General features: G+C 47.7%; 1 protein-coding gene across 2 annotated transcripts in view; it reads right to left on the bottom strand.

The window, feature by feature from the left end:
- CTDSPL2 (CTD small phosphatase like 2) overlaps positions 1-25,469 on the bottom strand; it is a 459,434-nt gene that overhangs the window by 278,785 nt on the left and 155,180 nt on the right. For both annotated transcript variants that reach the window (XM_086957909.1, XM_086957910.1), the window contains exons 3-7: positions 19,874-20,003; positions 19,037-19,186; positions 18,531-18,746; positions 17,306-17,384; positions 9,251-9,362 (exon numbers count right to left, since the gene is read on the bottom strand). In XM_086957909.1, coding sequence (XP_086814035.1) covers positions 9,251-9,362; positions 17,306-17,384; positions 18,531-18,746; positions 19,037-19,186; positions 19,874-20,003 — 687 coding nt within the window. The remainder of the gene's footprint in view (positions 1-9,250; positions 9,363-17,305; positions 17,385-18,530; positions 18,747-19,036; positions 19,187-19,873; positions 20,004-25,469) is intronic.

Genomic DNA, 25,469 nt, shown 5'->3' with positions numbered 1-25,469 from the left:
ATGGTAGAACAGTTTCTGAGGTTACTGCTGGAGAAGAATGGAGTGCTGCAGTAAAGACTGATGGGACAGGATACTATACTGCAGCTTATGATCCTTAATATTAGTTCAGTTAATGGTGACAATGCCATTTGATAAGAGGTAGTCGAACAGGAGTACTCCTTGTGAGAAGGTGGCCTGATATGCAGTGCTCACTATTCTAGTGAACACTATGTATCAGTCCAGCAACCCTTATTGATGATTGGTTGTAAGTCAACCTTATAGACCAGCTATCCTAGTAGCGTGGATACGAGCAGTCTAAGGCTAAAGACTCGAGAGGGCGCGTTAAGCCAGCTGTTTACCACACATATACCCCTTGAATACCAAGTGAAAGGACACCACACAAGTGTTATGAAAATAAACAGTTATTTATTTAAAGATCACAACAGCCCTGTACTCTTTATGAGGACAGGGTACTAAGCACAAACCAAAACTCTTACAAAAATACTTAAGTTAGCACAGTATATACAAATGCCCGAGGGGCACGGAAAACCATATACTCTGAAAGTGGAATGCGAAATTCCTAGCAGGTAAGTACAGTACTAATAGCTTTTGGAATCGCTAGGACTTGACTAGGGAATCGTTAGATTATGTCTAGGAGGCCTAGGGGACTCGGGTGCAGTGTGTGCACTCTCACGCGAGATGCGGGACAAAAGTCTATGGTAGCTAGGAATTAGAAAGTTAGTGTTCTCGGGCGAACCCGACCTGGTAGGGAGAAAACGAAAGTAGATTCTGACCCTTGGATAGTGAGGCTATGCTGGGGCACCGAAATGCCGAAGTTACCTAGCCCAGGGGCTGCAGCTGCATAGGTCTGAAAAGACGTCGGGAATCCTCGTAGACGGACCAGGAGCCGGAAGAAAAGATGCTGGCCGGTGACCAGTGAAGAAAGTTCAGTCGGATCCAAGCCTGGATCTTGAAGATAGATGACACCTGAAAGCAGAGGGGACCAAGTTCGAGACTACTAGCCAGTAGTCAGTGGGCACCAGGAGGGCACCGGATGGTAGCCACCTCGACTAGGTGAGTGGGTGACGCTTGACTCGAAGATCTCACGGACCAGGAGGCGTTGTCGGCGACCAGGATGGAGGATCGAGCTGTCCCACGAAGATAGAAGCTGTCGGCGTCGCTGGACCCAGGATTGGGCAACAAAGCCTTGGCAAATTCAAGCCCACGCGGTGGACCTAAAATGGCGTCTGGAGTGGACCAGGAGGGTCCGGGGTGCCTCTCTTGAAGAAGGAAGCAAAGGCCAGCCTGGAGCAACCAGACCAGCAGTCGTGAAGTCGTTGGGCGTCGTTCAGAGGGCCACAAGCCAGCCGGCTAGTAGCCAAACAACGCGGTGCACAGCAAACAGCAGAAGGGCCCCACGCAGATCGTGGAGATGCAGGGGGGCTGATCTTGGGTGCTGGAGCTGCGCAGGGTCGGGGCTTCTCGGACCCCAAAGCACTCACCAGTGGAGGACACGGTGGGCTTGCAGTAAAGATGTCGTGCAGTCTTGGCGATCGTCGGTCCCTTGAGGTCTCGTCGCACTCACGGTTCTCAGCTGGGCTGTAGAGGTGAGTAGAGGTCAGAGGTGCCAGGGAAGCCGGGTCTCGTCGAGCTGGGTCGTCGGATTCGTGATGAAGGACTTGCAGCAGACCGCAGTGTTCTTTAGGATGGTGCCTGCGGATGCAGGGTGACTACTCCTTAGCCACAAGGGAGAATCTTGAAGAAGAAATCGTGAAGTCCTTTCGAAGAAAGTGGTATCTTGATTCCAAAGATGATCTAATTTTAACAGGGGGCCCGCTCCCATCTTTATACTAAAAAAGGGGGCTGACCCGGTGACTAGGTCCTGCCTATGGGTGGGACTAGGTGGGGGGTGGTTACACCCCTCAGCCATGCCGGACTTCCCCAGGCCAGGGGCTGGTGTGCCCCTGGAACTGGTTCAGACCGGCCTATGCGTAGTGAGCACCGGGGTGCCACTCAGCAGTCACCTTCCTGTAAAGCCCTGCCTACCCAGGATACACAAAACCATGTCTGGGACGGTGCTAGCACCGCCCCTGACAGGAAACCCTTTGTCCAGGCTCCCCTCGCTGGAAGGACTCCCAGCTGTAGGGGGTCAGACTCGTGTCTGTGGTGGCAGCATCCATTTTGTGGAGCTGAGGCTTCAGTTAACTTTAACCGGGGTTCACAGTTACCTACATGTCGTGTCCCTCTAGAAGGGTGGAATGCTAACCCCGTCGCCAGAATTGGCGAGGGGTTAGTATTCCAATTCGTATGACACCTTACTCGACATGTTTTGATAAAGCAATACCAAAGATAGCATTTAACCGCGAGGATTATAATGCACTTAAGAGTATATGGTATGCGATATCATGGAACAGCTATTAGGACTTGATTCCGCAAGCTGCAGACAGGCTCAGCTCATGCCAGAGCACCATCTCACACGATTCCAAGCACTCTGCCTTCAGGATTGTCAAGGCCTGCCATAGGAGTGACTGATAGGAATCTGTGTGTCCATTTTAGGGTTAGGTATAGGTATACTACACCTACAGCAAAGGGTGATTACACGACTTTGCCCCAGCTGTCATGCAGCCAGTTGTGTCAAATTTAGGAGGCCAGCCAGGGGTGGCATAATACATGCTGCAGCCCCTGGCAGCCCTGGGTACACCCATGCCCTGAGTTACAGGGTCTGATAGGGTGGCCCAGTACCAATTGGAAATGTACCTAGGGTACATGGAATCCATTTTAAAGAGAGAGCAGTAGGCCTGGGGTCCTGATTGGCAGGGTCCCAGGTCGACTATGTCCAAAACCAGCTAAAACACAGGGCAAAAAGTTGGGGGCAACCATAGTCAGGATGTACCTTCCTACACAACCCCCCCCCAAACGAAAGGAGATAAGGCTATCCTTGTCCAGGTAAGCCTCTATTACCTAAGTGGCCATATAAGGAAGTACCAGCTCTGGCTTGGTTTCCCCCTGTGTCATGGTCCACTAGGCAACCCCTCACCCTAAGGGTATCTGAGGGTCTCCACCATAGGGAATCTCTGTCTCTGGTGTGTCTTGGGAAAGAAGAAGGCTGATGCTGGGATGGAGTGCTGAAGTGAGGCTCCTCTACCTTTGGGCTCAACTTCCTCCAATCACCATTCATCATGTGTGCCTTTCTTTCTTTAGCTGAGATGCACTGAGCTCTCAGGGTCAGCCTCTGGCTACCTAAAGCTGGAGGCTGAGTCCCTCTGTTTGGCTTACTGGAGGGACAGGTCAGGTCTGGGGTTTTTAGGCCCCATGTTTGGCTGTGCCCAACAGTGTCCAGCTGTGGGAGTTCCCTAACTACTTTTAAGGGGGATCCCTCAGGAGTCTGTTCTATTTTCACTTGGCTAGGTTTACCAGCTTCAGTGATCCTAATCTTCTGATTAAGGGGTTCTTTTGGACAGGGGGCCCTCTGGGGTCCACCACTGGCCTCCCTGATCCCTTCAGCCCTGGGCTGACTAAGGCAGGGTAGAGAGGTGCAGTTTACCTGCTCCAGACTGGGTCCCACCTGGGAAGGGTCCACTGCCATCAGGGGCTCTGCCAGGCTAGGCCTGACTACCTCTGGGGCAGTTCCTTCAACAGGGGTAGAGTCAGTTCCCTGAGGAGGCTGGCTCTCACCTAGTGTCTGGGAGGGGGAAGACTCTTCTTCCTCCTCAATGCTCTCTGTTTGAGTGGAGTGATCCATTGTTTCAGGCTTCACAACCTCACTATCTGTTTGAGTAGAGGCTGAGACCATTTCAACCTTGCCAACCTTTTCAGGAGGGCACTCAGTCTGTGTTTGGGCTGTGACTGTCACAGCCCTCCTATCCTGTTCTGAAAAGTCTGTCTGAGCCTGGGCAGTGGCTACCACTGCCCTTCCAACCTTTTCAGGGAGGAATGGTGCTTGGACTGGGGCTGTAGCTATTACTGCCCCACTAACCTGTCTGGATAGGCCTATCATTCTGGAATGAGTTTCTTGTTCCACCTCAGCCCATGCTGAGAGTTCCAGGTCATTCCCCAGTAAGCAATCTACAGGTAGGTTATCTGTCACTGCCACTCTCATGGGCCCTGTGACATTACCCCAGCTGAGCTTGACTACTGCCATGGGATGCCTTCTCTTCATTCCATGAATGTCTGTCACCTGATAAGTAAAACCAGGGGTCAGTTGAGCAGAGGGGACCAGATGGTCACTCACCATGGTGAGGCTGGCCCCTGTGTCTCTGAATGCCTCAACTTTCTGACCATTCACTAAAACTTCTTGTCTATACTTTCCCAATATGTGGGGTCCAGTAGTGAAGTTGGCAAACCCCATGCCAGTCTCACAGACAAGAGTGTGGTCAGGGAACCTGGCTAGGCCATAGTCCTCCTGATTGCCCAAAGTAATGCCCACCACATTCTTGGGGGCACTCCCACCACCTGGGGGATTACCACTAGTGGTAACAGGAGGTCTGGGAGTGTTACTTGGGGGTATATTTTCCTTATTGCTATTTTTAGGGCACTTGGCATCACTTTTGTAATGGCCCACCTGTTTACAGGTATGGCAATAAGGTTTCTTCTGTTCTGAAGGAGTGTTCTGGGACCCACCACCCTTGTTGGAGTTTTGGGGCCCTTGGGAAGTCTTCTCTGTGGATTTATCCCCACCCTTCTCTTGAGGCTTGGTTGATTCCTTTTTCTGGTCACCACCCTGGTTTTTAGGCCTAACCCTGGTTCTGACCCATTTGTCTGCCCTCTTACCCAATTCCTGTGGAGAGGTCAACTCAGAGTCTACCAGGTGCTGATGTAATAGCTGGTTCTGACAATTATTTAAGATTTGCTCCCTCATAATTAGATTATACAATCCTTTAAAATCAGTAACCTTACTACCCAGTAGCCAGCCTTCAAAAGCCTTAGTGGCACAATCAACAAAGTCAGTCCAATCTTGAGACTGAGTTTTCTGGGTGTCTCTGAACAGCATCCTGTATTGTTCAGTGGTTAAACCAAACCCATCAACCAGTGTATTCTTCAAGATCTGGTAATTGTTAGCATCCTCCACCCTTGTGGTGAGGAGCTTATCTCTACCTTTACCATCAAAGGAGAGCCACAAGATAGCTGCCCACTTACTTTGGGGAACACCCTGCACAGTGCAGGCTCTCTCCAAAGCAGTAATCCATTTGTGGATGTCATCCCCTTCTTTAAAGGGGGGCACTATCTTATTCAGGTGCTTTGTATCAAAACTCCTTTCCCTATTGCTAGGTTTATTGCTGCCACCAGTGGGCTGTAGCCCACATAATTCTTGCTCTCTAGCAAGGGCAAGTCTCTCTTTGGCCAGGGCAAGTTCTTCCCTTTCAATCCTCAGTTTGATTGCCCTTTCTTCAGCTTCATACACTCTCCTCTTAGGGGAAGACATTCCTCTGTGAGAAGAGTTGAGAGAGCCATTGGTTCGAAAGGATCTGCTAGAGCCTCTTGACAGAGACCTAACTCGTCCATTCCCAATGTTAAGCTGACCTGAGAGTGGGCCCAGGAGTCCCCCAGTACCAAGCTCATGTCTGCTTAAGTTGGACCTGCTTAGTCTACTGACTTCTAGCTGTCCCTTATCTGCCTCATCCCCTGATAACTCATCCTCATCCTCAGCAACATCTGCCTCAAGGAGGGGATGGATATCAAAGGGACCCTGTAAGGAGGGCAAACTTCCATCTGGATTAGAAGGGTCTGGGTTACCAGCCCTACTGGCATCATAAGCCTCTAAGAGACCAATCAGAAAGGAAGTGGTGGGGTTAGACCCCTGTTTTAGTTTCCTGAGAGTACACACTTGTCTCATCTCATGGAAGCTAAGAGCAGTATATTTTGAAGGGATGACCTGTGGAGGGTCAACTGACACAAGGGGAGACTCAGTGTTTCCTCCTGTGGCCGACATACTGCTTCTAGTGTGGTGTAAGTGATGCACCTACCTACACTATGTGTTACCTACTGGTCCCTTGCTAGAGTTGTAGCCAAGGTGTGCTAAGCCTTGAGGAGCTACAACAGCTGGTTCAGTAGAACTCAGAGTATTCTAAGCTTTAGTTATATGTACCTAACAGTACTTATGTGATCTTTCAGCAAGATATTCTTAGGATACGTGTGGTAAAACAACAGCAAGCTCAAATCCCAACCGCTGCTCACCAATGTGAGAAGGTGGCCTGATATGCAGTGCTCACTATTCTAGTGAACACTATGTATCAGTCCAGCAACCCTTATTGATGATTGGTTGTAAGTCAACCTTATAGACCAGCTATCCTAGTAGCGGGGATACGAGCAGTCTAAGGCTAAAGACTCGAGAGGGCGCGTTAAGCCAGCTGTTTACCACACATATACCCCTTGAATACCAAGTGAAAGGACACCACACAAGTGTTATGAAAATAAACAGTTATTTATTTAAAGATCACAACAGCCCTGTACTCTTTATGAGGACAGGGTACTAAGCACAAACCAAAACTCTTACAAAAATACTTAAGTTAGCACAGTATATACAAATGCCCGAGGGGCACGGAAAACCATATACTCTGAAAGTGGAATGCGAAATTCCTAGCAGGTAAGTACAGTACTAATAGCTTTTGGAATCGCTAGGACTTGACTAGGGAATCGTTAGATTATGTCTAGGAGGCCTAGGGGACTCGGGTGCAGTGTGTGCACTCTCACGCGAGATGCGGGACAAAAGTCTATGGTAGCTAGGAATTAGAAAGTTAGTGTTCTCGGGCGAACCCGACCTGGTAGGGAGAAAACGAAAGTAGATTCTGACCCTTGGATAGTGAGGCTATGCTGGGGCACCGAAATGCCGAAGTTACCTAGCCCAGGGGCTGCAGCTGCATAGGTCTGAAAAGACGTCGGGAATCCTCGTAGACGGACCAGGAGCCGGAAGAAAAGATGCTGGCCGGTGACCAGTGAAGAAAGTTCAGTCGGATCCAAGCCTGGATCTTGAAGATAGATGACACCTGAAAGCAGAGGGGACCAAGTTCGAGACTACTAGCCAGTAGTCAGTGGGCACCAGGAGGGCACCGGATGGTAGCCACCTCGACTAGGTGAGTGGGTGACGCTTGACTCGAAGATCTCACGGACCAGGAGGCGTTGTCGGCGACCAGGATGGAGGATCGAGCTGTCCCACGAAGATAGAAGCTGTCGGCGTCGCTGGACCCAGGATTGGGCAACAAAGCCTTGGCAAATTCAAGCCCACGCGGTGGACCTAAAATGGCGTCTGGAGTGGACCAGGAGGGTCCGGGGTGCCTCTCTTGAAGAAGGAAGCAAAGGCCAGCCTGGAGCAACCAGACCAGCAGTCGTGAAGTCGTTGGGCGTCGTTCAGAGGGCCACAAGCCAGCCGGCTAGTAGCCAAACAACGCGGTGCACAGCAAACAGCAGAAGGGCCCCACGCAGATCGTGGAGATGCAGGGGGGCTGATCTTGGGTGCTGGAGCTGCGCAGGGTCGGGGCTTCTCGGACCCCAAAGCACTCACCAGTGGAGGACACGGTGGGCTTGCAGTAAAGATGTCGTGCAGTCTTGGCGATCGTCGGTCCCTTGAGGTCTCGTCGCACTCACGGTTCTCAGCTGGGCTGTAGAGGTGAGTAGAGGTCAGAGGTGCCAGGGAAGCCGGGTCTCGTCGAGCTGGGTCGTCGGATTCGTGATGAAGGACTTGCAGCAGACCGCAGTGTTCTTTAGGATGGTGCCTGCGGATGCAGGGTGACTACTCCTTAGCCACAAGGGAGAATCTTGAAGAAGAAATCGTGAAGTCCTTTCGAAGAAAGTGGTATCTTGATTCCAAAGATGATCTAATTTTAACAGGGGGCCCGCTCCCATCTTTATACTAAAAAAGGGGGCTGACCCGGTGACTAGGTCCTGCCTATGGGTGGGACTAGGTGGGGGGTGGTTACACCCCTCAGCCATGCCGGACTTCCCCAGGCCAGGGGCTGGTGTGCCCCTGGAACTGGTTCAGACCGGCCTATGCGTAGTGAGCACCGGGGTGCCACTCAGCAGTCACCTTCCTGTAAAGCCCTGCCTACCCAGGATACACAAAACCATGTCTGGGACGGTGCTAGCACCGCCCCTGACAGGAAACCCTTTGTCCAGGCTCCCCTCGCTGGAAGGACTCCCAGCTGTAGGGGGTCAGACTCGTGTCTGTGGTGGCAGCATCCATTTTGTGGAGCTGAGGCTTCAGTTAACTTTAACCGGGGTTCACAGTTACCTACATGTCGTGTCCCTCTAGAAGGGTGGAATGCTAACCCCGTCGCCAGAATTGGCGAGGGGTTAGTATTCCAATTCGTATGACACCTTACTCGACATGTTTTGATAAAGCAATACCAAAGATAGCATTTAACCGCGAGGATTATAATGCACTTAAGAGTATATGGTATGCGATATCATGGAACAGCTATTAGGACTTGATTCCGCAAACTGCAGACAGGCTCAGCTCATGCCAGAGCACCATCTCACACGATTCCAAGCACTCTGCCTTCAGGATTGTCAAGGCCTGCCATAGGAGTGACTGATAGGAATCTGTGTGTCCATTTTAGGGTTAGGTATAGGTATACTACACCTACAGCAAAGGGTGATTACACGACTTTGCCCCAGCTGTCATGCAGCCAGTTGTGTCAAATTTAGGAGGCCAGCCAGGGGTGGCATAATACATGCTGCAGCCCCTGGCAGCCCTGGGTACACCCATGCCCTGAGTTACAGGGTCTGATAGGGTGGCCCAGTACCAATTGGAAATGTACCTAGGGTACATGGAATCCATTTTAAAGAGAGAGCAGTAGGCCTGGGGTCCTGATTGGCAGGGTCCCAGGTCGACTATGTCCAAAACCAGCTAAAACACAGGGCAAAAAGTTGGGGGCAACCATAGTCAGGATGTACCTTCCTACACTCCTAACAAAATGTGTTCTATTGCAAGGATGCTCCAGGTTACAAAACAGGCATGAAGTGATGCAACAGAAGGGGCACAAAAAAAAACAGTTGTGTGGCTCCTACTATTGGTTCAGTCTGTGGACGAAACATATATATATTGTGTAGGTGTTGTGCCATAAAATGCATATTAGACAATGAGCGTCTGAGAACGTATGCATTCCTGACAATTCAGACATTTAATGTGACATTTAGTAACATGGCATAACTTCTTAGAAATGTTACGATCCCGCTCTGCCGAAGGCCTGCAATAAGGGGCATTCAAAGTAGATACTGAATATAATCCAACATCTGAAATGGCAGTAAAGATAAATGCCAAAAGAAAAGACATTACCAAATCCAGGACCAGAGAGAATTCTGGAGTGCTTCTGGTTTTTAGGGGTAGGGCAGGCTTCCTGTTCAGCTGCTCCTCAGTCAGTGGTGGTACATGCTTGATGAAATAATACCTATTGGAAAAATTAGACTAGTGATTTACGACAATTGAGTAAGCAAACAAATACGGACCAATGCACTGTAAAACATATTTTCTCTGCTTTAGAGGGCTAAGCGGCTTTAATTGTCCTTCTCAGGAAGAGGTCGGGGGACAGCTGGGTCCAAGTCCTTCAAGACCAAACCAGACTGACATTACACCACACTTCTACAACTTTCTTTAGCATTTAGAATATTAATGAGGAAACTTGATCTTTCCTTCTAGGCAAAGCAATGCTCTTTCAAGGAAAACATTACTGCAGCTTTTAGATGAATTAAAAGCATTTTCAAGCAGATCTTGATTCAACTTATGTGCTCAATGTAGTTCATATAAAGTTTATTCAAACTAATTTCAAGAATTTTCACAAGTATACATTTCAATTATTAAGAAGGATTAATTGACTGTTTTCCTTTATTCCCTGGAGGAATTAGCAAACTGCCTGGTCTGTCTGACTAGACTATTTACATTTTCGCAATTTCAAAACTGCGAAGCTTCAAAATTTTATATCAGAATGTTGATTTTTGTTTTAGAATTGCTTACTGATTAGGCACATTCTGCATACCACTCAAGACAAAAGGGTCTCTGATACTATTCTACCAAGAACAAAGTGGTTACTTACTGGTAGAAGTAGTTTAGCAGCTTAAAGTGTGTTCAGGCTTTGCATGCTCTGCATTGTTCTACCATCTAGGGGTTGGGTCCGGAATACTTTAGTCCATGTTTTGTTTATTGGGAATCATCTGTTAACATTTTGTGATAGGTCGGTCCCCTTGTGATGCCGGACATGCGCCCTCAAAGCCTCTGTGCATGGCAAAGGGATATAACGCTGAGGAAGAGGTCATCAAGATAAAGCTACATGTACTGTAACCGAAAACTCTGTTAACATTAACGAGAATTTGCAATGCATTTCGTTTAGCATTTGCAAGAGGCATTGTAAATGACAATGGCTTTTCATTTATGCTTTTTCAAAACCAACACTTATATAAAAAGGCATCAAAATTTCGAATGCCAATATGTCAAAGTTTCGCAAATACAAGACCACTTTCAAAGTGGCTGCGCCTCTTTAGACGCTGCTCGCAGTATTCAGATTACAGCGAGCCGTGTCTAAAGAAAGGGGGTGACCAAAATGTAAGTGTAAGCATAGGGCGCTTTTACACAAAAGAAAACATTTGTTTACAAACTATTTTGTTGTTGTTCGGAAACGCGCCCCATGCCATGCTTTCATTTAATGAGTAAACTGAAATGTGCTTCGCGTAGTGCGCCGCCGGACTAGTATTTTTCTGCTTCTAACACTGCATGCAGATATATAATACAACATTTAACAGTGCACATTCAACAACCCAGGGCTACTGGCTTTGCCAATGGTTCTCTGATGTTCTAGCGGACCATTTGACTAATCGGGCTGCACACAGGCTGTCAGGCCGGACATGTGTGCTCTCACTAACCATTGGGGATGAAGTGGACAACTGTGGGGAAACTCGTGCTGGTCTGGCGGACGTTGCTGTTCGGTTCTCTGGTGCCCAGGGTAGAGTGGGTCCAGTATAGTTACACACAGGCTGGTGGTGCCTTTGGTGATAATCCCGCAAATTGGTGGTGCCGTGAGCTGTGTCCGCTCACAAGCAAACTGGGGTTGCGAGCCGTCAGGTGACCCGTGGCGGCACCGGTATGCAGGTGGCAACGGTGCCTCACTGTATGGGTTGGTCACAACCATGCAGGGCATTGACCCAGAAGGGTTGTGGCACCCTAAACTACTGCGGACTGCAGGGGGTGCTGCAGTCTGTCACAGTTCCGTGCAGTGATGGGATGCGGCCAGTCACTGGCCCATAAAGGGTGCGTGACCAGGTACAGGGCTTAAGTAATTGCCGTACCCGGCTGATAGGAGTAGCATTACCCGAAATGCAGAGCGTCGTTGCCAGGGTGTGCAGTTTTCTGGAGATACCGCGATGCAGCAGCCCTTCTGACCAGCCATAGTGAAGGCACGATGCTAACAGAAGCGGCAGCCATTGCCTGCGCCCCACGAGTGCGGTGGGGTGGGGGTAGCCACAGTGAAAGCGCACATGGCACGCTGCTAACAAAGAGAAGCAGCCGCCATTGCTGGTGTCCTGCGAGTCCTGTATTCAATTATGGGAATAGTTCTTAAAAAAAACTAATGAAAGCACCAGAGTTAGGACACCTGCAAAAGGGCCAGCCCTCATGGGAGGCAACAGAAGACCCCTGTACTAAGGAGGGACCAATAAGCCTATCACAAATCAGAAGCCCACATTTACAAAAAACAATGACCAAAGCCAATGAAAAATATGGGCTCGACCTAAAAAACACAAGGTGTCGTTTAGCCAAAAACAGACTTGAAATCTCACAAGACTGCCTCTGCACTGGTACCCTGGTCGCCCAAAGGAAAGTCTACACAGATGGAGCCTCATGGGTCCTGTCACAAGAATAGTGGGAAATATCGCTCATATAAACTTTCAACTTCAAAGGACAATTGAGAGAGGACAATGGAGGTGGACACTGAAGACTATGATGATCATGTCTGTCTCTGAGGAGGACTACTTTGCCTTGGATCTGCAGCAGGAAAGCTTTGGTGGTGAGGCAGACTATCAGCAGCTCAAGAGAGTTGATGTGCTGCATTTGCTGTTGTGCAGTCCACACACCTGCACTGTGTAAAGGGTGAGTTCCCCATCTGGACTGGAAAACGTACATGGTAATGGTGACTTGCGAAATGGGGTCCAGGAAAAGCCTGCTCTGACACTAATTGTCGATGTAGCACCACTGCAGACAGCAATGGGTGCTGGCTGTTACCAACACTAGATCTTCCATCTGACCCTCTGCTTGTGACAACTGTGCCGAGAGGCAATATTACAATGGGCACCTCTGTAGCCAGGATTAGGGTCCTATAGCAATGCACAATGCCATCCCGCCCAAGAGGCGGATTACAGTAGTTACTATGAGGCAACATTGCTAAAAAGAGGTACAAGATCGTCAAAGGCCACTACCGTTTGAGGACTTTGACTGGTTTTGCAGACAACTGAATTTAGAATTACTACTAAAAAGTGTTGGACCTACAGAGGAGGGACTTTGCCACTTTTAATGTTAACTTAACACTGCGGAGAAGCTAGGTGGCCGCCTGTGTGCGCTTTAGTCAGTGCTGGCCGTTTGCCCTCCTGATCAGCCAATGATCAAGATAGGGGAAAACATGGATGCCCCTCTTCTTAAGTGGACAGGCACTAAGTGAACAGCATTGAGACTGTGGTGGTGCCAAAGAGGAAGGGGAGTACCTTTACCTGGTAATGACGTCCACTAACCATGAAATGAAGTTAGCGCCAGCGGGCGTGACCTTGCTGGAGTATAGGTATGACATCCTGTAGCATCACCATGTGGAAATGCTCAGAGTGGTTTTACTGCCTAACCTGTACTGCTGCCTCCAAAATGGAGACCCTCAGGTTGGAGGACTGCAGGACCCTCATAGCCTTGGCTGGGCCGGTGTCCTTCAGTTTCTCCAGCATTTGGTCAACCTGCAGACAAAGGGGATGTTTGAAATCGAAGGGCAAGTTGAGAAAATGCAAGGATGCTCGTATTGACCCCACAGGCCGCAGTGTGAGCATCATCTAGAACACAGTACATGGTGGGGTTTGAAATTGTTTTCCCCTCTGTCACAAACCCCTCCCCTCTCTGCTTGATTTCCTCATGGAGATGCTTGAGAAAGTTTTGCATCTCGTCCCTGTGTGCTCTATCGTACTGTGAGAACAAAATAGTTGGAGAACTGCCAGTGGATAGCAGCCTCCGTCACTACCCCCTTTCCTGCGTCATCTATCTTTTTACTCTCCTTATCTGGAGAGTCTACGGTGGGCTGGGCATTGGGGCGCTTACGAGTTATATGCGCAACTAGGTGGAAGCTTCTAATTGATGTAAGGAGGTTAGTGGAAAGTAAGTTTGTATCTCTTCTTTACCCATGGAGTGACTATCCTAAGTTTAACAGGCTCCCAAAAGGTTGGAAGTCTTGATATGCCTGAGGACCCTAGATGGAGGCTATCGACATCTGACGATAACACATGCTCACGTGACAATACCCCTAAATAACCCCCCTGCCCCTCACACCCCCTTACTAGTGTGACACCTGGGTCTTAACTCTTGGGACTTGATGCGGTCCCACCCTGACCTCCCCGAAACACACACACACACACACACACACACACAATCTCAGTAGCTGGGACATACAGAGATCAGACACTCCTCCGTGTGAAGCCAATGGAGGATTTTCACTCGACAGACATTATCAGTTTCACGGTACTAGGACAGTCTAAATGGGCATCTGTAGACATGTGGGTAGTGGGTCACACTACAATGCACCTAAGGGCCAGCATCTTGGGGTGTCTTGACATGCAATTCATAGCGGTTGCTTACTTTTGTTGCCAACCTGTGCCTGTTATTTGTTCACTAAACATAAAACTTAAACAAAGAGCTACTATGGAGAAAAAAAACAGGCTCATTAAAGGGGCTTGTGGTGGTCTTTAACATACTTTTAAGTATAGGGAGGAATTGGATCCTGTGCCGTGTTTTGGATAGCATCTCTATCCGGTAGCCAGTGTCTTCCTGGAAGACCTGCATATCCACTTTATGGTAATGGCTGCCCTCTGGATGGCCACATGATCGGAAGCAGTGGTGTTAAGAAGGCTGGGGATAATGCTCTCAGCATGGGCCGCAATTTTGGCATCAATGAAATTCTTGGCATTGAGGCAAGATTCGGTGTTGGCACTTAAGGCCCCTTGAGCTTCAGACACCAGTGCAAAAATGTCAGGCTCAGTGGACGAGTTGCAGCTGTATCTGAAGGAAGGAGTGTTGTTGCCTTCCAAGTTTTTTGTCAGTGCCGACCATGGCCTGAAGAGTGGTTGACTGGCAGTCTCGCTTTGAGGTACTGGGTTCTGCCCTTATGGTGGGTGTGCTTGGCCTATGCCCAGGGCAATTGGGCTGTCTCAAGCTGAGTTTTGGAGGGCAAGGTACTCGCAGTAAACATCTTCAACCAGGTCTGAGAAGCACCTGTGTTTGCATACTGTTCCTCATCGGAATCAGATGAGACAGCCACCGCTGGGTTCAGAGACGAATGGACATGCTGTGCTCCTGAAGATCCGGCTTTCTCTTCTTCCTAAGCTTCGGTGCCATGCTTCCTGAAAATATCTGGGATATCATCGGATTTTTGTTTCTGTATCCTCTGATGGGCCCACCTCCACTCGCGTCAGTACTAATGCATCTCTTTGGACCGAAAGGTGAGGCAGGCATTGCTAATGGTCAGGGGAGAGACAGATTGTAGAACGGAGGGAGGTCAGTCCACAAACATTTGGGTGGCTTTGAGGACAGTATTGTAAAGGCGTATTTTCTATAACTGGTGCCACATTCTGGTAAATGAGCAAAAAGCACAATATCTTAAGAGGGCCTGAGGGCCCAACCGTGAATAGTTAAAGGAGGTCAGCGTCCGCTACGCTGCTATGCAGAGAAAATGAAACCGTAGCGGAAAGTTTGTGAGTGCTACTGGGGTCAAAAAGTGGGCCAGAGAGAGAGTGCTACGAGTGTGAAACGCAAAGCCTTACCGGTACAGGTCAGAACATGGTGGCGGAAAAAAAATCTAACATGGAGTCCATGGCATTGCCATCTAAGGGAGGAATCATACCTGCTAACTCAAGTGTTCTTCCAAGAAAAACAACTTGAAAACATCAGAGTCCAACACTAGATGCAGAAGAGTATGCAGATCATGTGTACCTACAGCAACATACGCTACAAACACAGGTTTTCCTATGTATTGCTTAGAAAAAGCTAGAGTCGCTTTGTCTTACAGATGGATTTAGTGCGATCAAAGTAGTACATGTGCGCCCTTTTACCATCTAACAGATGCAAGAAGAGCAACACAATAGTTTGGTTTAATGGAAGAGGGATACCACCTTCAGTACAAATTGTTGGATAGTTCTCAGTAGTACCCTATCTCTATGACCCAGCTGAAAAGCTATCAAAAAAGGCTTCCTTCCAAATCCAGAACTGGATTATCACAGGAGAACAGAGGTTAAAATGTGAACCATAAGCACAGTGAGCCCTTCATTCAAGTTCTAAACAGGCAGTGGAGAGGTCTTTGGTTCAGTGACTCTCTAAGTCCACCATGAAGACCTTAATGACAGATTTTAGATAGTGACAAATGTAGCCTATTTTACATAGTAAACCGTAGGTTGCATGTTAATCCAGCTTTCTGTAAATGAAACAGGTGCTAAACGATATGCAGAGATTTTAAGTGGGTTTATGTGCTTGACAATGTAGTAGCGGACAAACGTCCTCAATTTTGCACCATGCAGGCACACCCAGTGCGTTTGCACACTTCTCCTAGAATTTGAATAAACCTTCAGATGTTCGATCTCGTGTCAGATCGTTAGATTGAGTGGTCTGGAATCTGTATGCCTGAGCTGATCCCGATGTCATAAGAAAGACCTGGCCTCAGAGAAAGTTTTTAGTGTGGATGCACAGGGACATCTCCAGCAGAATGGAGAAGCATGGTTGTCTCGCCCACATTGGTGTCAATAGAATAAAGGTCATTCTCAGCTTGTAAAGAAAAGGCACCAATGTTGCAGTATGTATTAGGCACTCCTCTTAGTTACTGCTCCCGATCAGCCAATCATCTAGATTTGAGTGACATGATTGGTGTTTCTGGGCAACTGAGCTGCCACCACCACTCAACACTTTGTAAACACTCTTGGGGCTACGGTGGCCACGAAAGTTAGCACTTTGCTTTTAGTAAGTGAACATCACTACTACTTCAGAGATACCAGTGATGTGCAAGATATAGGAGGATGTGGATCAGATGTATGGGAATGTGGAAGTAAAAGTCTTTGAGATTGAGAACTACCATGAAGTCCATTCTTTAGAGCAACAGGATGACACTCCCCAAGGTGGTTATTTGTAAGTGCCCCAATAGGACCCTGATTTAACAGCCTGAGGCCCACAATTGGCTTTACAGTCCTCATTTTTGAGGATAAAGTATTACAAGGAGCATATTCCAATCAACCTAAAGTGGGGCTTCCAGCTCGATGGCATCCTTGCCGAGGAGCAGCTGTACTTTCTTCCTACTACAGATGTTCACATCTGAGGATGTGGTGTAAGGTGTAAAGTTTAGTGGCGTGGAAATCAACACAATACCCCTGTTGTAGTAGTAAGAGCACCCACTTGTCGAGATGATCGCCACGCAGGTAGAGTATCCACCAGAGAGAGTTTGAGGTAAAGTTAATTTTCTTTATTACCACTACTAAGGGAGAGGAGTGGCACCAGCAAGTAGGCAGGTAGCCTCTATCCAGACTGCTCATGTTTTGTGGCTAGTCACAGACGATCACCAGATTCTCAACCTCAAGACTCCATTTATCAGGAAGTAAGTCCAGAACTACTGCATTCAATCTGTCAAACTGGAGAGTAATTTAAATACAGTAGTACCCTGGTAGAAAAAGCAAACCACCTACCAATTCCTAGAGTTCTGTGCAATATTTTAAAGAACTCAAGTGTCATGCCTATTAACGCAATGTACTTTGAATGTGTTGTGTCCTCTAGGATCCAAGACAGACTGCAATATGCCCCCTGACATGTCTCAACTCACTTGTACAGCATTTTACAATACTACCCTTGTGTTAGCAGCACACTCAGTTAATCCCAAGGTCGCATAGAAACTGCTCCAGAGGCACTGTTTAATTCCTGAAGCACAAACTGAGCTTTCAGTTCTTGGAGGTCTGTAATTCCTTGCCTGTTGGTATTGAGAAGAGACTATTTTCATACATTAAAACATGTATTTCAACAATATCTGCCACTTGTGGAAGAAACAGATAAGAGAACCAATGAATCAGTGACTGGACTGCTTAAGTCAGGAACCAAACCTAATATTCGTATGAAAGGAAGAGTACTCACGGGTCGAAGACTTCCCAGTCTTCCTCATATGTGGCCTCCGCATGGGTGGAGGAGTAACCACTCTCTGGGGATACAGGTGCTACAAAAGAATGGGTATAAGTGACAAAGGGAATTATACGTGTAACCATTTAATACAGCAACGTACACAAATCTTTAAAAAAAACATTGCCACAGAGGGAATTTCAAAACAAGTGACTAGCTCCTGCAACAATAACTGAACAAACTTTGCTAGAACAGATACATCAGCTTTATTTTTATTTTTTACTCTAGCTGGTCATTTCCGACTCATTTTGACATAGCTTTATGTTCACACTTTTCCTCTCAATGTGATAGGATGGGTCTTTGCAGGGAGGGTCATTCAGCAAGAGGCAAGGTGAGTCTGGTGGAGATATTCTAATTTATCTTAGGACAATAGGGGAGTGGTGAATGAGCAGTATTTGGAGTGTGCTCAAGAGCTGTGCAAGGACAGTGTTCCTCAGATTATGAGCATCAATCAATCATCGCCATAGGATGTCTTTGACGTTCAGTATCTGACTTGTGTGAGACTGGATCGAAACTTTCCTGTTGTATGAATGGGATGCATTTGTACATTTATATAAGCTCCTGTAACAACAAATACTGTCATAATATTGCAAACTGTTTGCATGCAAGGTATGGTCTTGAATTTTGTCCTGATTCAAGGAGAGAGGCATAAAAATCCCAAGCGCACCTGTGCATATACGCAAGCAAGTAGCATTTTATTTTCAAAAAACATTTGATTTGGGGCAGGAGGAAAATGCTGATAAACTATGGTGGCCCAAACCATAAGATTGAGTTCAGCAGGGGGTGGAGGCATTTCAAGGCCATCATTCCACTTTTGCAGTCACCCTATAGAAGTTCTGAGGGAATTAGGGATAACTTTGTTAAATGTAATTCATCCTCGTAAGGAGATTTACCTAACAAAAGGAGCATGAAAGTCTAAATTAAGTAACTTCCAGAAGAGGGACTATCAGATATATATATTTTTTATTCCTAATTTTAAGTATTGTGATAATACTTATATTACCCGTTGTGTTCATTTATAGTTTCAACTAAAGAGGAACAAAAACAGCCTACAGAAGGCACAAGGGACCTGGGACAAAATCCCAGTCATGTGTTGTCAAAAAGCTTAACAGCACATGCAATTAACTACTATTCTCTGATTGCTTGGACACCCGCCTGCAACAATGCAAACATTAAATCTCACCTGTAAGTGGAGGCATGTCCCGATCTGGTGCCTCCTCCACTTCCTCCAAACCATTATTAATGGTAGATCGAACTTGCAGCACCTGGGTGGAGTAGGCTGTGCCATTGGTGGCTGTTGCAGTACTGGTAGAGATCTCATCCACATTTTCAATGTCAAGCTGTTTTACTATTTCTTCAGCTTCCACAGCTTGGCCTGGGGAATCTGAGCCAGCTGTCCCTAAAATTAGTTATGCATAATTTTAGAATAATATATTTATTAATGCTCTGCCAATATCCACAAAGAGAAAATCAGTAAAGAATCAACAGATTTTAACATCAGAGTACCTATAGAAAGCGGGGCATTATTTCAACACCACAGTGCAAGGTCCAGCTTTCCACAAATGGAAACATTACTAGCAAGACTGAATCAACGAGTGTCACCCTTCTGGCTGAGTTGAATGGTTCACAACAAGAGACGAAGATGACATTTAAATAATCCTTACACATACAACTGTTTCTGCTGGTTACCGTTTTTATTTGCCGGTGAGAAGAAGTTGAAGACAGGAGAGAAGATGGTCCCCAGTAGGGTGGTCCTAGGGGGGCTGCCGGGGGCACAAGCTTCTTCGAGCTTCCCATTTTGCTTTATGTGCGGCGTGACCACTTCATAACTACCAGCCTCTGCAAGAAAACACAAAATTTGTCTCCAATTACAAGGTATCATCTTACACATTCCTAATTAACTGAGAGGAAGAGTAACTAATAAACAAACATATACTATACATATACTATACTCAGCCGGTCACTGAAATAAGACATCCGTTGCTCCTTTGGGACTTGGTGCACAACAAACCTGACCAAGCCGGACAGTGTGACGTACTAGCACCCCTTTCCACCAATCCTAGATGCAGTTCTGTTCTGCATGCTGTGCTCCCCGTTCTCTCAGCTTTGTGTAGATGGAGAACTATGCAGTATGTGGTCCCCAAAGAGATGAGTGGAGGAGGCCTACAAACGTGGGTGCTCCAACCTCAATCCAGCTTCATCTAGAGGCATCTAAGTATTCTACATAGAGCCTTCAAGTAGTTCTTCTTTGTGTAGCCTAGCCATTCCATCTTTCTTTTCCAGGTCCATGAGGAAGCCTCATGCTGACCCCCCCCAGTCAACCTGTACCATACTTGCTTGAAAGAGGATTGGTGCTGGTTACCACATTTTCCATGACTACACCACCATGCTCATCAGAAAGTAGCCCTATGCAGAATGCTGGGCTAAAACAGACCATTCCCCGAATAGGTCCTTGCCACACTCAGACAGCTTCACTCTATACAGACTGCAAATGCTAAGGCAATATAACACCCCAAACTTACACACCTCCATTGACTTGACTTTTCCGACGTACTCGAGAAATTGGCTTTTCTCCTGCGCGCGGCGTAGAGGAGATTAAGTTGTTATCGAGATCCCGCTCAATACGACTTCTCTTTGATGGGTTCTCTCTTTCTTCCTGAACACAGAAAGAAAACAGTTTACATTAAAAAAGGGACTGGAAGTCTTTTGTTTCCCATAGAGTAGGGTTTGACAATCTGGCATACTTGTTCTACAAAACCTGTATGCAGTGGACCAATGATGAGCTGCTCCCACCACTCTTTCAGATGTTTAACCCAGGTGGTGGTGATTGTAGGTCATGACCTTTAATCCCACATTCATGTTGATCCCTTGCTAGTGTTCCTGAGCCACTTTGGTGACAGCAGTGAGTCTATTCAAATTAACAAAGGTAAGCTGTGAATGGTTTACTTTTTTGGTTGAATAAATTATGCATCAATGAGCAGAGTGTACCCAATCCACAAACCCCTTTCTCTGCATTCACAATTGAATTTTACCACACACACCAGTAAGATCCCTTGAACACATTTACAATACACCATCCAACTTTTGAAATAATTTTAAGCAAAGAAAACAGGCCTAAATGGTGCAACATTCGCTTTTTTGGATTTTCATTGTTAAAATCACCCCTGTATCAACCAGAATCACCCAATCGCAACACTAATTCAAGAAAGTGCTTAAGGTATCTTGTAAAACAACAGCAAGACAATGTACTGCCCATTAACACCATCTCTGCCTTTGGCCCTATAGAGCAAATGGTACATACAATTATCCGAATAATCAAAGTAAAAATCAAAGTACAAAACTGGATTTTCCACTGCATAATGGTTTTAAATAATCAAAAAAGGAAATGTAGGCCTTTGCCAGGGGCTGCAACCAAGTGGATTAAGGGCTGCAAACGAGTGGACCACTGACATTCATTTCAGAACTCAAGAAGCTGCAATATTTCATACTGCCCCAAAAGTTAGATAGTCCACTTTGAAGAAAAAATTGTATGAGGATTTGAAAAAATATCATTGCTAAGTAAGTTTTTACTCCAGACAGAAGCGAGAGATTGCAATGGACTCAGACCAAATACCCCTAATTGAGAACTAGAATTAAAGTTAAGCAATTTTTGCCCGGCCAAAAGTATCCATTCTGAATGGGCTTTAAACCCATTTTAAAATTGCTGCCTGTGTGAGTGCATGCACGGGCAGCTATCTGAGAATGGGTTCCGAAACGATTCAAAGTTGGACGGCCACAAGCATGCATACACACTTTCAGTTGGCCATCGTGTAATACTTTCACAAAGCCTTATTACAAAAATATTCAAAGTTGTCTGCTTGAGCATGCGCACGCATGGGCAGCCATCTTAACATTTTTGCAAAACTACTCCAAAAACCGCCTCTGCAGGTGTAAGCGCTTATTAGCACAGATCCTCATTTAATATTTTTGTAAACTTTTTACAAAAATCAAAAGGCTGGCAGCCAAGCCCACTAATACAGGCTTTGCCAATGCATGTTCCTTTCCCTTCTTATTCATAGGATTGTTAATCCATACACCATAGAACCGAAGAGACCCACAGAACAAGTTACTTACCTTCAGTAATGACTTATCTGGTAGAGACAATCTATCCGCAGATTCCTTAACTTAAAATATCCATAGGTGTAAGACTGGATCTAGAAGATTTTCGAGCAGTGACCCTGCAGGTGGCATTGTTTGGCTCAGTGTGTCGCCAGTCATCCGAGGTATCTATAGAGGCGCCACCTCAGTGTGCGGATATCAGTTACTTTTATTACTTTCTATGCCAAAAGTGCAGAGGCGCGATGAGCACTGACCACTGGTGTGATAAGCTAAAGCCCAGAGAAGGGTGTCCATTACAGTGTAATCTGTTTCCAGAGCGGAGAGGATGAGTCAGTACGGAATTTGCAGCTAAATACTGCATCAGATAAGGTGTTACCAAAGGAAAGTAACTGATAGACTTCTAGCTACAGATTCCTTACTTTAGAATAGATACCCAAGCAATACCTCCCCAGAGCCAATTAAATTAGAAAGTCCTGCAGAATCGAACAGGCAAAGAGCCCAACACGACGGACTTGACTGTCCAGGCAGCGGTGCTTGGTGAAAGTGTGCAGTGACGCCAGGGGCGTGGACATGAGGAACTGAAGCTCTGTCGACATCCCTGCATATCAGAGCCCAATAAGGGCCTAATGATTGCTATCCCTAAACGCCAACTCCTTGCTTACTACAGTGACTACAGTGCAGCCAAAGTCTTGGGATGCATGTCAGAGGAGCGCTGTTGTGGGGCCACACTTTGATATAGGAGTCGTGCCAAACTCCGGCCTGGTTGGGTGGCGCAGAGATCGCCGGCATCGCCTGGGACAATGGGGTGCTGACCTGTGTGCCCCCACCCCTGCCTCCGGCTCTTGTTGAGCACTCCACTGGGGTGCAAACCTGCAAGAAAGCGAGCTGAGCTGAGCTACTGAGGTGTACCTGCATAACATTGGTGACATGCCCAGAGCTGTGGGGGAACCGAGAGGAAGGACATAGCCACACCAATTGGAAAGGTAAGGGCAGCCCAGGTACACTCCCCGGAGGCCCTGCGATGACAATGGCCACAGGTGAGGCTGGGGACTTGTGCCCCAGGGCTGTGCCGGGCAGTCCCACTGTCTGCTCGCCTTCACTGTGCCCCCGAGCGCACCAATATCCATGCTGCTCTTACAATCCTGTGCAGGCGATAGATCAGCAATCACTGAGGTGCAAAGCCTGCTGCCCTACTTTGGTGCTGCAATGATCAACTGGCAGAGCTCAGCTCAGAGATGGAGGCAGGAGAGATGTATACATCTAACTAGGGAATGGCACGCAGACCCTAAGAAGCTCAGATGCCCTTTGAAACAGTAAATAACCAAGGCGCAACACAGAACCAGGACATGGCTGAAGATGCAGCGCAGGGTGCTGAGGGGCGAGGAGGGGACTACAAGGCACTCAACTGAAGATTTGATGCCCTTGACAAGAGATTAGACATGCTGGGGGAGCGCACCGATCGGCACGAAGTCAGTCTGTACACGGCAGAAGAATAGTTACTTACCTGTAATCTGTGGTTCTCCAGTATTGGTGTCTTTCATAAATTCACATGCCTGAATAATTTCCCGTCGTCAGAGTGGGAGTCTCATGGTATATAAAAAAGCCATAAGTATGCACATAATAACCAAAAACCTTGGTAACAAGAAACCAGGAAGTAAAGTAGCCCAAAGCTACCAAGAAAAAAGTTCCACATGTATGACTATCGCACAAGTTACAGCTTGTGTAAAGATATATCTGTAAGAGACATTAGTTAGTGATAGATTCCTTACCTTAGAATATCCCCAGGCGTCAGACTAGATCCGGAAATTTTTGCGTAGCAGTACCCTTGCACGTCGGTAGGTGTCGTCTGCGTCGTGGGCGCCGTGATGACGTCGGAGTACTTAGACGCCGCCTCCGCGTGCCGACATCAGTTCTTAGACACAGCTTTTCCGCACCAGAAACGCAGAGCTATGCTAAAAACCAACATTGGTGCCATTGAAACTAGGGCCTTGAAAGGGGATGACCTTAACCCATGATATCTGTTCGCAGAACAGGGAGGATGGGTGGGTCGGTAAGGAATCTATCACTAACTAATGTCTCTTACAGATATATCATTACACAAATAGTAACTTGTGCATCTGAAAGAGACACGTGAGTGATAGATTCCTTACCTTAGAATAGATACCCCAGCAATACCAACCCCGGTGGTGGGTCTGCGAACCAATAATTACACCAGAAAGTCCTGGAGGACGGAACGGCCAAAGAAGCCATCCCGCCGGACTTGACCGTCCAGGCAGTAGTGTCTTGCAAACGTGTGCAGCGAGGCCCACGTAGCTGCCTGGAAATTGTCCTGCAAGGGCACTCCTCGGCCCAAGCCAGTGGTAGTCGCCGTGGTTTGAGTGGAATGAGCCCTCAGCCCAAAAGGGGGTTCCTTCTTAGCCAAGGAGTAACACGCCTGGATACACAAGATGATCCACCGCGAGATGGTCCGCTTGTGAACCACCTTTCCCTTTTTAGAGCCCACGTAATTAACAAAGAGTTGGTCATCCACCCGGAACTGGCGTGTGCGATCCAGATAGTAAGAGAGCGCAGGTTTTGGGTCCAGACGGTGGAGCCTCTCTTCCTCTTTCGAGGGATGCGGAGGCGGAAAGAAGGTGGTCAAGGTGATGGACTGCCTGATGTGGAAGGCTGTGACTACCTTGGGCAGGAAAAAGGGCCTTGTCCGCAACACAACCTTGTCCGGATGGACCGAAAGGAAAGGAGGTTTATAGGATAGAGCCTTGAGCTCACTCACTCTCCTGGCAGAGGAGATGGCAACCAGGAAAGCAGTCTTCAGAGTAAGAAGGCGGATAGGACAGTTGTGAAGTGGCTCAAAGGGAGCGCACATCAGAAAAGTAAGAACCAGGTTCAAGTCCCACTGAGGCATCACGAAGGGAACAGGTGGAAACGTGTGTGGGATGCCTTTCAGGAATCGATTAACAGGGGACTTGAACAAAGAAGGTTGATCAGGCAGCCTTAGAAAGGCTGAAAGGGCAGAAAGGTAGCCCTTGATAGTGCCCAGAGCAGAGCCCTGCTGGGCAAGAGAAAGGAGGAAGAGAAGAACTTCAGAAAGAGGGGCAGAGAGAGGATCCACAGCCTTTGCTGTGCACCATGCCACAAATCTGTTCCACCTGCACATGTATACCGACTTTGTGGAGGGACGCCTGGCTGCCAGAATGATGTTACAGACTTCAGGAGGCAAGTCAAATGGCCTCAACTGTTGCCGCTCAATCTCCAAGCATGGAGGTGGAGACTGGACAGGTTCGGGTGGAGGACCGTCCCCTGCTGCTGCAACAGAAGGTCCTCCTGAAGAGGCTGACGAACCAGGAGATCGACTGACATACGGAGTAGCTCGGGATACCAGTATCTTCGTGCCCAGTACGGAGCCACAAGGATGACTTGTGCCCGGTCGCGCTTGATCTTCAGCACTCTGGGCAGAAGTGGTATAGGCGGAAAGGCGTACAACAGACCGCAACTCCACTCACGACGAAAAGCGTCTCCGAGCGAGTGCCGCCCTGGAAATTCCAACGCGCTGAACTGATGACATTGCGCGTTCCCTTCGGTGGCAAAAAGATCTAATCATGGCTCTCCACTGCTGAAAGAGGCCTTGCACCACGTCTGAGTTCACACGCCAGTCGTGATCCATCATGCACCGGTGGCTGAGTTTGTCCGCCCTGGCGTTCAGAGAACCTGCCAGGTGGTGAACCACCAGGGTCACACCCTGATGTTCCAGCCACTGCCAAAAGGTGCAGAGCCTCCTGGCAGAGAGTCCACGACCCCACCCCGCCCTGTTTGTTGCAGTACCATATGGCGGTGGTGTTGTCCGTGAACACCTGCACTACACACCCCTGGACAGAGGGGAGGAATGCCTTCAGTGCTAGACGAATTGCCCGCAGCTCCAAAAGGTTGATATGGAGCCGGGACTCCGCCGGAGACTAGAGGCCTGGTAGTGGGAGTAGCAACCACATCCTACTTCTGGCCCAGGAACGTGCTAGATGGCCCCCTT

The sequence above is a fragment of the Lissotriton vulgaris genome, chromosome 2_1, assembly GCF_964263255.1.
Source record: "Lissotriton vulgaris chromosome 2_1, aLisVul1.2, whole genome shotgun sequence".
NCBI lineage: Eukaryota > Metazoa > Chordata > Amphibia > Caudata > Salamandridae > Lissotriton > Lissotriton vulgaris.
This window is presented reverse-complemented; position numbering and strand designations above follow the sequence as displayed.